General features: G+C 34.7%; 1 protein-coding gene across 1 annotated transcript in view; it reads left to right on the top strand.

Moving 5' to 3' along the window:
- Positions 1-12,216, top strand: part of LOC146157619 (myosin-binding protein C, fast-type-like) — a 56,141-nt gene that overhangs the window by 38,684 nt on the left and 5,241 nt on the right. The window contains exons 22-23 of the mRNA XM_083388278.1: positions 952-1,144; positions 3,725-3,869. Coding sequence (XP_083244404.1) covers positions 952-1,144; positions 3,725-3,869 — 338 coding nt within the window. The remainder of the gene's footprint in view (positions 1-951; positions 1,145-3,724; positions 3,870-12,216) is intronic.

Genomic DNA, 12,216 nt, shown 5'->3' on the forward strand with positions numbered 1-12,216 from the left:
AGTCGTCCATATTTAAAACACTTTCCTTTATATATATCCTGTCGGTATGCCATTGAAATATTATCAATATACAAATATATCATTCGAGCATGACTTATCATAAGTCATAAGGGCGACCTTATAAGTGATGCGACGTTCGACCTATGCATTTCAAAAAAACAAATAAATTCTTCGCAAGAAATTTTTGTTCCTGCTTTGCACATTTTTCCAAACGGCCAATCTTTCATCGCATTTTTGGGTTTTTGCATGCACAAAAACAAATAGCTTGTCAGGCCTGTCAGTTAATGCTGATATTCCGCTATCGAGATAAATAGAATTTTATTACAAGTGCTTAATCTCTGGCAGCTGTCGGCATTTAAATGTTTGATGTTGCTCTGCAAAAATTTAAGCAACGTTAAACCTCCACGAACCTTTGCTGAAACCTAACTTGTTGATGACAAAACAGTGGCCACTTTGACGAAATAAAACAATAATAAATAGTAGAGTTCAGTCGGTTTAAAGTGATACTTGAAATGTTTGACAAACTACTCATCGATTGGTATTTTTATTTGTTTTTTGTTGCTGATTTCTTTTTAAACGAAGTAGAAAAACTTCATTTTAAGTCAAACTTGTGTGAATTTAACAAAAAATCTGTAGTAGATATTTGCAATTTAAACCTTTTTAGTTAGGAAGATTGGGTTTTACAAGGTTTTTAGTTTATTTTTAGTTTTTTTTTTGGTAGACTGTACTAACTTTACCCAAATATCAGCCACATTTTCACCCTCCTTCAGATAAAAATAAAAATATTTAATAAAAATATTTGAGGGTATTTCAAACAAAAGAAAGTTTACATAACTAAAGTTTTAAAATAAACGAATTAATCCTATATCCAAACCTGCGCATTTTTGGCAAGATCAATCCCAATGACGTCATTGTATTGTTTGATGACGTCATGCTAAATGTAAATTACAGGGCCGACCCAAGCCCCAACTAACTTGGACCAAGGAGGGAAAGCCCCTTGAAGACCACGTGGCTATCCGCAATTCGATGGATTCGAGCGTCTTATTTATACGGAAAGCAGAGCGCTGGGATTCCGGAGTCTATGACCTTGAACTCAAGGTCGGCGATGACGTAGTAAAGTCCAAGGTCGAAGTGGCGGTGATTGGTGAGCAGTTTTTTTCTTTTTTACGTTTTTTCATGTGTGAATAAGGGTGGTGATGGAGATGAAACCTTTTAGATCTATGTATAATTCATCTTCTTAAATATAAAGTAAGCAGAATATGAAATAATTAGCGCCACCTACAGATTGTAAGCCAAGCGACAAAAGTGTTGCAAATAGGGGAAAAAATTACATGTTTGATAGAAATGTAAATAGTATTGACCTCAGGCTATATACGAATTATGTATGGTTTGATGTCTATCTTCGGTCTCAGACCGTTGGTTTAATTGGGGTTTACTTCTAAAATAACAACTATAGGACATATGTGTGTATGAATCACAAACATATCAAATAAATTCAGTTCTACAAACATTCAAATCACCCAATCCCAAGGAAGGCTTGCGGTAACTCTTAAATATAGTACTGAGCGTATTATTGAAATCGAAACTTATAAATGCCTATAATTGACTGACAACGACAAGAAACCGGTAAATGTAAATATTCGTCTGGAAACGACTAAAATATATACTTCGTTTCCTGTAACTTTGCCCCACTATTATTGTAATACGAAACTGTTGTTAACATGGTTTCCTATCTCGGGCATGCTCCTAGTCCAGAGTTCTTAAACTTTTGTATCGCCAACCCCCTCCCAAAAAATTGTTTGCTTCGTGTGGGCCAGGGATTTTCACTGATGACGTAATATTGTCATTAACAAGTAGACTTAAAAAAGCTAATAAGTTAAGTTCTAAAGTCTTGTAAAACACCTTTAACGGTGCGTCCTTTTCGTCTCGTGTTTGTCGGTGTGCATAACAGAGTTGCCAAAAAGTGTTAGAATCTTTGTAAATCTTTGAAATGATTTGCATATTGAAAAATCTTTGAAAAAACATCATGTTTTTTCAAAATGCTTTGAATGGTCTTTGGGATTATTTTGTGTTCAGCTAAAGTTATGCTAAGAAAGTGCCTTTAAAATACATTTTTTTCAAATATTTTCTCTTTTGTTGACAACAGCATATTTACTGTTTCTCATTTTATCCAATTTTAGGTCTTTCAAAATATATTAACTTTCTTTAAAAAGTCGTTAAATGTGTTTGAATCATAAATTTGGTTGGCGACCGTATTGAAGGAGTAGGTAAGAACTGAAACTTAAGAAAAAATGCTGCGAACAACAACAAAACACGCACCTAATACTGATTATGCAACCGACATTTTCACACCTCCATAAACGCCCTCTGAATCACTTGTTTGTCGCGACTTTTCGCCAATCTTGTCACGCTCGTCGCTAGATCGGTCGCGCGATGTTCTTTGTGACGTTTCACCTTGATTGTTACGTCGTGTGATCCCTATCGCGAAAAATGTTTATTTTTGTCGCTTAAAGTGGATTTAATGCCCCGAATATGAGAATTGTGCGACGCGCCCAGTGAAAACAGCACGTGGTGAATTTGTTTTTACATAACTTTAAAGTTGCGCATTTGGCGGTGCTGCTTTTCTCAATAAGCTAAATAACAAAGTTGTTGTCAAGAAAAATAAATCTTTCTTTTTTTCTTCTAAAATGCTCAATTATTAGAACCGTTCAGTTACTTAGGTTTTACACGTGATTTAATAATTCATTGGGCATTATAACATAGCAGAGAGTCCATTTTTGTGCCAGTTTAAATCTTGCCCAATTATAACAGTAATAATTGACGATATTTTAAAACTTTCGCTTCAGAAATCGCGAAAGCTCTGTTTCTCTAAATATGTTTCGATTTTTTAATTTGCCAGTTAAACCCTTCTCCACTGGTTCCACTATGTCTGCGTGTCTTTCAACATTGCATTGTTTATCAAACTTAACCACTAATGGATTTTATCACATAAAGCCATTAGGCCAGAGGAAAACTTTGATGTTACATCGAGTGAACCATTTCTCAGATATCGGGTTTAAATCGTTATCTGCTGCACTTACTTTTAAGCTTGTCAACTGTTTTTATCCAAGCTTACCAAATAGGACCCCGAACTATCACATTCAGTAAGGAGGCATAAATGTTGCAAGAAATGAACCTTTTGAATAACAAAAACAAAAAGTGCTCAAAGATATAACACGTCACATAATTAAAATAGTTCTTGGGCTTTCAAGTGTCACTTTTCAGCCTTCACTGTTGAACAGTGTAATTCTCACCCATCCAACTCGATACTTATAACCATTTTTAGCTAGTACAGTACGAATAGCCTATAGGCTTATGTTTGTACGGTTTAAAGCAGTGTTCCTCAACCCTTTTTCCTTGTTTTGCGGCGAACTAAACACTGATCGTATGTCTAACAGTTAAGATTTGGTGACTCCACTATCTTTCACTTTTGTAAGCTTAAAGTTATCAAAACACATAAGATGATACCTTCATTAAATGCAAGTTGAATTGGTATTTGGTAAAAGCCATGTCTGCATATTTGTTTCGCAATTTTATCTACTTGTGAAGATACCTTGCTCGAAAATCTAAACCATTTAAACTTCTTAAGTCGGTTTCAGCGATCCAACAAAATTAAACTAACTTTGGTTTGTGACCAATGGGCTGAGAAATACTTTTAAATTTTGTATACTTCTACATTCTTTAGACATCCCATCCAAACCACGCCAAGTGAAGTTGGGAGAAGTTTTGGGCAACTCAGCATCGCTTAAATGGGAGGAACCAAGTGATAGCGGAAACACTGACATCCTTGGATATGTTGTGGAGAAACAAGACGCTAGGAGTGATGAATGGTTAGTTTTTGACTTAACGTTTGAATGACTGTAATAAATTTTGCCAAGATGTCACACCGGGACTTTTAGAGAGGTCGGGAACATGTTTAGCTAAGAGAGCCATAAAAGCTGAATACTTTTGGTGTTATTTCCATGAGCGCCATGTAATAGTGTTTAACATCGATTTTTTGGGTGAAAACAGTGATTTGAATCGGACTGTTTAATTTGTTTCAACATACTAGGCGAGAAAAATACATTAGCAAAGTTCGCAAAACTTTAACGGTCTGCCATGATACGAACAGGGCGTTTTAGATAACAAGGGATTCCGTAAAACGGACTAACAGCCACGTACAGACAAATAGGATTCACGCGAAGCGCGGAAACAATTGCTAGGCTACTGTTTGTTTTAACTAAGTAGAAATTACAGTTTGAAAGTGCAGTTTTATTTAAATCTAAAACGTGCAGTTTTATTTAAATCTTGCTAGAATGATAGCTTAAATGTTATCTGCGAACAAGATTCCCTCACCAAAAGAGCCATATACGGCTCGCGAGGACCCCTGCTTTAGAGGAACCAAAATCAGGGTTATTGTACAAGCTAGGCCATAGCCTGTGGTGAAGTTCGAGTTTTCATAAGTTGATTTTATTTGCCTAGGAATCAGCTAAGTTGGTGGATTGTCAAACTTAGAATTACTGAGGTCCTCCATTAATACAAATTAGATATGAATATTCAGGGTTACATCCAACAAAACGTTTTTTCTGGAAGAATAATAAAACCCCACAATATGTAATTTCAAGTTATTTTATAGAAAATAGCAGTTTAACAGTGTTAAACCACATTTCTTGATAAAACCGGTTTAAAATCGCATTAACAGCTTAGTGAGAGTTGGCATTTTTAAGGTGAGTCGGCGTTTTAGTTCACGTCCATCAAATTAGAAAGTCTGGCACTATATTTGGCGAAAAGTTGGCACTACACTAAATTTTGAAATAGGCTATGATAGCCTAATCCACACACAATAAATAAAACGCCTTAAAGAGCCTTATTTTACCACCAAACAACAGCTGTTTCTAAATCCCATTTTTTGCCGGTGAAATTTCTGCAGCCAAATAGCTGCGGTGACAAGGTGGTAGTTCATCACATCAACGTTAAGTATGGTACTTTGTATAGCGGAGCTGTTAATCCACACAAACCTGAACTAAGCTGCCGGAAATACTTGAGCGGGTTAATCCTGGTTATTCCCCGAACCAAGCCCTGAAAAGGTTACATTGCGATAGAATTTGAACTTGCTTGACACACAAACGTTTAAAATGCAATTTTAAATTAAAGTTTTGTGTACAGGGGTTTGTTTTTCTCATTAGACCAAAACAATGAATAACATTATTCCATGGACAATATGTACTGTACTGTAGTGTCAGATCAAAATTTATTATGACATTTTCCGACCAGATTTTTTAAAGTACTATGAATTCATAGCATATAATGATGTTTTAAAATGTGAAAGTATTTTTATACTTGGTTTGAAGGCTAATGTGGTTGCCGTTACCCAATTAGTCTTAACGCATTTGGAGGTTAAAGTTGTTCTCTAAGCAATTTTCATACAAAGAAAATATTTATTTTAATGAGCATGCATATATAAGAAAAGTTAGTGGAATCCTAATCAAACGAAAAACTTTGCCAATTAACAAAATAAGTATAAAACTTTACCAGGATATGAACAAAGTGGACATCTGATTCGTACAGTTTCAATCTTGTTATATATCGGATTTAGCAAGTGAACGACAGGCAAAATTGATTTAATGCTTCTGGTTGTACTCAAAATTTCTGCACCTTGCATACTTCAATGAGAAACAATGGTCGTGGTGCACTAATCACTTCGTATAGTCACATTCGTTCGCCTCGGTCATAAAATAAGTGATATAAAAAAGAAAAAAAAGAAAAAACGAGTGGAGTATCATGATAAATGTTTTACCACCTAACCGGACTTTTGTTCAGTATTTTCATTTCTGACATTTTATGAAACCTCTTTTTGGTCATTTTCACTAAATTCATAAACATGAAGCCAAAAACTAAAAAAGTTGTATTTTTTATTGCATTCACGGTCTTCGTCTGTCATAGTTGACTATCACGCGATGTCATCTTTAAAGCTCTAACGTATTTACGGCAAAGTTGAAAATATTTTCCACCTGGTCAGAAGAAAACACCTTTCGCTTAGCTTATCGTGATTGTTCACACCTTGTGTTACGTCACAACGGACATTTTGTGTACGTGATAATCGGCAGCTGATCATCTATCAACGGATTATTGTGACATAATAATGAAAGCGTGTTCGTCTTGCACCATCTTGTGCCACACGAATCGTAAACATTGGGAAGAAAAAGCGGTCTTTTTAAGACAAAGCTGCAAAAAACAGCCGAGTTTGGAGTTTATGTGATTTAATCTGGACCTCCTGTGACTTTTCTTGTGATCTTGACCTACATTTTTCTAATGGAAATAATACCAATTGGTACACCATACATGAATTTTGCAAATAGTTTCTTAGCCTTATCTCGAAAATCAGTAAGATTTGTTCGATTTTTTGAAATATTCCTGCGATTTCTGAATGGGTTTCAATATTTTACTTTCTGTTTTAATACAAAACCTAAGATTGTAATCCAAAATCTTAGAAGATCGGCGCAAATGGCTAGACCTAATTTTATAAATTCATTTATATTTTAAGCATATATATTCGACAATTTAATTTCGAAAAATAATAATACCAAGCAACTCCAACATAAGTCTTTAAACCATGATTAAATACATATTTTAAACCAATTTGATTTTTACTTCTAACAATTTAGTCAAGAGAACGTATGGGTCTTGCAAGACGAATCAAGGCCAAAAGGATCAGAAGTTAAATAGAACTTCTGTAGATTCCTGTCGGCTAATCAATCCGATTATGCTTAAGCGATGCTCATTTTAGCTTAAGCTCGTGGCCACAGCAGTTACTAGAGTCGTTTCCAATATGGTGTTCGGTAATTTCATGCCAGATTATGGTAAGCGGTCACGGCGTGGTCAAATGTAAAATCGGATTTGATTGGGCGTAGAAACACACGATTCTTTTAACTTGGTAACGTCCAAAAGGCTTTATTTACTTCAAAAATGCGGCTTTATTTAGCATCAGGTAGCTATGAGGTCGTTGCCATTTCGAATGCGTTCAATATGACTACATAGGAATGCTTTCTTACACCTTGTCTTACACCTCTTACACCAAGCCAGGGGTTCTTAAACTTGATTTACAACTTGTTTGACTGGCATTGCAATGTTTTTAAATCAGGGCTTATTACACTTTTTAAAATCGATTCCAAAAAACAATTGGTTTGCCTGGAGCAGGATCAGCATAATTTCATAAATTTAAGTCAAAAACAAATAAACTTAGGAAACTGCTTATTTAAGTCGACCACATGAAGATCGTGAAACTGAATTTATAAAATGTAACGTTAAGATTTTAATTTTTCCCATCGGCCATGATGTGTCCATGTACCATATTTTTAGAGGTTTCCGCTTAGGCCATCTTTATGTGGCCCGAAAAAAAAAATTTTTTTTTGGACACATGTTGTTTTTGTCCGAATTATTTTTTTTTTTTTTTTTTTTTTTTTTTTTTTTTTTTTTTTTCAGTCAATTTTTATGGCTCACTTTTGACAAGGAAAAAAACATAGTTGGAACATGAAATTTTCACAACTGTTAAATACCCTCCCAAAGTTGTTTCTAATATAAAAAAAAATTGCCTAGGTTCTAAGGGGTGGTTTTTAGGGGGGCAAAACTGTCATTTTTTGTTAATTTTGGTTTTAAGCACTTTTCAGAGATGAAAAAATGTAAAAAAAATCTGATATATTTATGGATGATGGATACATGACATATACAATACTAAGTAACAAAATTTTAAACCTTACACCTGAACTTTTCATCCGGGGGCTCAAAATGCACAACACTTTAGGAAATTTTAATGATATATTTACACTAAAAGGAAATGACATAAAAATCTGAAAATTTCACAAATGTTAGAGAACCATTTAAAGCTGATGTTAAAATAAACATTTTACTTCTTGAAAATAGGGGAGTATTTTAGGGGGGCAAAATTAAAATTCGGCCATTTTTGTGTTTAGAGGTGTCTAAAAAACTAAAGAAAACATTGTTAAATAGTTTTCAATTATAAAGACAAATTATAGGTTGCTTCACAGCAAAATTTTGACCTTCAACTCAAAATAATTAACCCATGGGGGAAAATGATTAACCAAAAATATAGAAATTAAAGTGACTTGTTGATGGAAAAAAAATTGCAAACAAAGTGGTGTACACTGCCTGGCAGATTTTTTATTTAAACTTGCAGCGGTAAAATATGTTGTTTTGTAAGAACAATAAGTTAATTACTAAGACGAGACACTTTGCACAATGGATGTTGCACGCGCTGGACAAAAAAAGCACAGCAGGGAGCCAGCCGCTTCGCGGCCAGAATAAGGCAAGCGATATGAACAAATTCTGTATTGAAGGTTTTCTGCCGCTAGATTAGAGTAGATAGCTGTAAAGAACTAAATCGAACACATCACACTATTGAAGTTATAGGTTTGCTTCGCAGCCAAATTTATATTAAGACCACTGGCAATCAATCTTGTAAAAGTGCACCATGTCCAACCTATAACACGCAACTTCGGGCCACATCCGCTTTTGCCTGCTAAAGCACCGAAACTGGAAGCACAACATTAGGAGTATATGGACACTGACAAATAAGACCCGTTGAAAGAATATAGAATAACCAAGGAATAACACCCTGGTAAAGTATAGTGGAACTGCGCTATACCCTCCTGGTATAATATAGTAGAACCGCGCTATAACCCCCTAGCAAAATATACAAAAACCGCACACCCTGTCTAGTTTTATGTTAGTTTTTTCTTTGAGAATTTGGACTTGCTTTATTAAACATTTTATGTTGGTTTGTTGACCGAACTGCTTTCGAAAATAGGTGTATATTACTGCATTTTTGATACAAATTCTCGAATAACGTACCTTATGCACGCCATTTTTATTTGAAACCCATTCCTAGAACAAACACGTGGTAATCGTTTCTATACAACATTAGGTCGAATACACTTGCTATTTTTTCTTACAATTGCTAGATTTATAATGTTGGACTGCTTTCCTAGAATTGCTCGTTACGTATTGAGACCTTACCTCGAGCCGAATTTTGTATGTTTCTTATGGCTGACTTTTTAAGATTGCGGCCCAGACTGAGAGCAACTCTTGTTCCTCATTAAAACCACATTCAAACCAAAACAAATTCTAACTGAATACGGTCATTTTATATTCAAGCTGCAATATGTTAATTTTTGAATTTCTTTTCTCAAATTCCAATTCACTTCCATGCGTAAAAACCTTATTTGTGTAAAAACAAACGTTGCAGCAAGAATTTCGCTGCAAATTCTTCGCCCATTTGCCCTCAATGTCCTCGTGTGAACTCTTTCCGCGAAATTTGTTGCAAAATTCCGACACAAACTTTATGAAAACGTTACATTGTACAGGGATTAGCGCCGGCTACAGCCACGGCAATTTGTTATATACACGACAGATTGGTCTGGCACGCGGTTCGTCTAGATGTCAAGGTCGCCAGTGTTGGCAAAACGAGGTTGTTTGCGATCTTAGCTTAATCCAGGCGTTTTTATAGCAACCGACGCACTTTGCATTATTTTATCTCAACTTTTGGCGAAACCTTTACCACGAGATGAACATAAATAGCTACTTTTTGTCGCATTTGCATCAATGCTTACGCACGTGTTTAATTGGCGTTCATTTAACAAGATTTTAGATAAAAACTTGGATTGAAAATAGTTAAAAACTATTATTAAAGATTAATGGTGAAAATAACGGCCCAAATAGACATAAAAAGTGACATGCTTTATTGTTCAAAGTTTCGGCAAATGCTCATGCCATCATCAGTGATATGAAGGCCACATCAGTTATTTTCACAACTTATGAACAGATCCGTATATAGTGTTCCAAAATATTATTAAAGAGTTATTTGAAACGTTCACAAAATGTCACCTATTTTTGTATGGGCTTTCTAACCAAAACCTCCAACCATTACGCTCCAAAGACATTTTACTTGGTTTACACGATTCAAACTATAGTGTGTCTTAGAGTTGTCTTATATTTTCATATATTTACAACAAAGAGCCTTATTTTTATTTGAAAAATTATTCAAAACGCGAAAATTTAAGATAAAAAAGAATATATTGACATTAAATAAACCAAAAACATCAATTCAAAAGTTGAGCATTTCTGTTTTGTGTTGTTTGTGCTCAATTTGCCTAAAAAAATCGTTAAAAAGATTTCTAACTTAATCTATCAAATCGTATTTCACGAGGATTAAGTCTGTTGCTAATCTGCTCTATTATTGGCATTATTTTATCGATGTGTGATCACGATCTCGGCGTGTGCCACGACTTAAGTCAGATTTACGACTCAAGGTGATACCAAGGTCAAACCTTAAACCACGTGCTGGCCGCAAATTGTTTGAGCGCAAAATCTGTAGAAATTTTAGCAGTTTTATGGGCGTTTTAACGAATTAAACTGGTCTATGAACCTTTTGTTTGAAATTTAATAATATCAACATTAATAGGGTACTTTAAACTTTATTTACAGACACCAGTTGTGCATTCTGCAGCACACACATTTGTTAAAATACCACAAAAATATCTCTTTTTGCGAAGCATATCCGTAGCCTAAAAAGTTTGTCAAATGCTCCTTTTTATTGCTCTTCGAAAATAATTTTTAAAATACATTATCCAATCACAACTTTGCCAAATTAAAGAGATCACATTCAAGCCTTTGTTACCTAAATGTTGTGGGTTGCTTCCATAATCGTAAGAATCGAGCCGCAATTTGTAATATTACCCACTCTAAGTCGTTCCTCGCGTAAAGCTAAGAATGATGAATGAGACTTTTGACGCGAGTAAGATTCCGCAAACAAATAAAAGGCAAATCATTTTAAACATTGCGGTTATTCCCCGCCTTCGCCGCCGTTTTAGCTTGAACTTACTTTGGTATTTTTTTTATGATTTGTGTAGGTTAATTTAGTTATTTTAAATGGTTTAATATTTTGTAGTTGAATTTTTTATTTGTTAATTGTAAGTTTATTATTCTTTGGTATTTTTATAAATTTTATCAATTATACAATTGTTCTTCCGGCAAATATTTTTTTATTAATAAATGTACCGACGTTCCTGTAACCTATGCGGAAATTTTTTTTAAGTATATCAAACGTAGACACCCTGTCCCAAGTGTGTTAAGTATAAACACCACAGTAATACTGCAAATAAAGGGGCGCCAATAAAGCTGCTTTTATCACATATGGTGAAATAGCGCTAGATACCATCTAAGGTATGGACAACTTGAAAACCGGGAGTTTTTTTTGTAATCAATGGCAAAATGAAATATTGCATGGCTGATATATATCAAAGATACAACCCTTTTTCTTTATGTCTCTCTTAGTTTAGCCAGTGGTATAATTTGCTATTAAAAAACCCATATCCACAACCTAGAATGGTCGAAAATTACATAGTCTTGAAAGTTCGGCTACATATTATCATACCTAGACTTTAGGTTTGTTTTATTTCACTGCAAAAAAATAGAATGCTGTTTTTAATAGGTCTTTATAAGTGATTATCGTTACCATCGCCAATGTGACGATGATCTTAATAAATTAAAATGAAAAAACCCGAACTTTAAGCTAATCCCCTAAAGATAAGCGATATGTAATTTATCTTCACTTGTCAAAAAGCTTAACCTAACTTAAATAAACACTCTAAACACATTTACCGCTGATAAGAGATCATGGGTTTGTAGAACGTCGTATATTGCCAACCAATCAACTGACATCTTCTGATATTTTGATATTTGCATCCTACGCTGATTGGGTGTTGACGTTTGCCACCCGCACAATTTCCTCGCTTTCAGCGTAACAAGCCACTGGCCTGTCACTTGGAGAAGTGATTGAAGACCTTAGATCGATACGAGGAGCTTTTTGGCTGAATGAACAGGGGTTGATTTACGAAACAAACAAGAATCCGCCATTATTGAACCGTGGGTTGCTGCAGCTATTTGACTGTTACGTAATAAATATATAGGTCAAGATATTCGATAAATGTACGTGTTTCTTTATTAACAGTATCGACAAATCATCAGCGCATGGTTTGCTAGCTTCTTGTTGGTTTTAATGTTAAATTCTTCCCAGTGTACACTATTGATTAATTGCTTAAGTGTTGTTCCTTAAAACCATGCGTTACTTTCTGTAAATTGTGTCACGACAAGAGGTGTTCTTCAGTCGTAAGACTGTCACCT

The sequence above is a fragment of the Ascidiella aspersa genome, chromosome 4, assembly GCF_963924565.1.
Source record: "Ascidiella aspersa chromosome 4, kaAscAspe10.2, whole genome shotgun sequence".
Classification (NCBI taxonomy): domain Eukaryota; kingdom Metazoa; phylum Chordata; class Ascidiacea; order Phlebobranchia; family Ascidiidae; genus Ascidiella; species Ascidiella aspersa.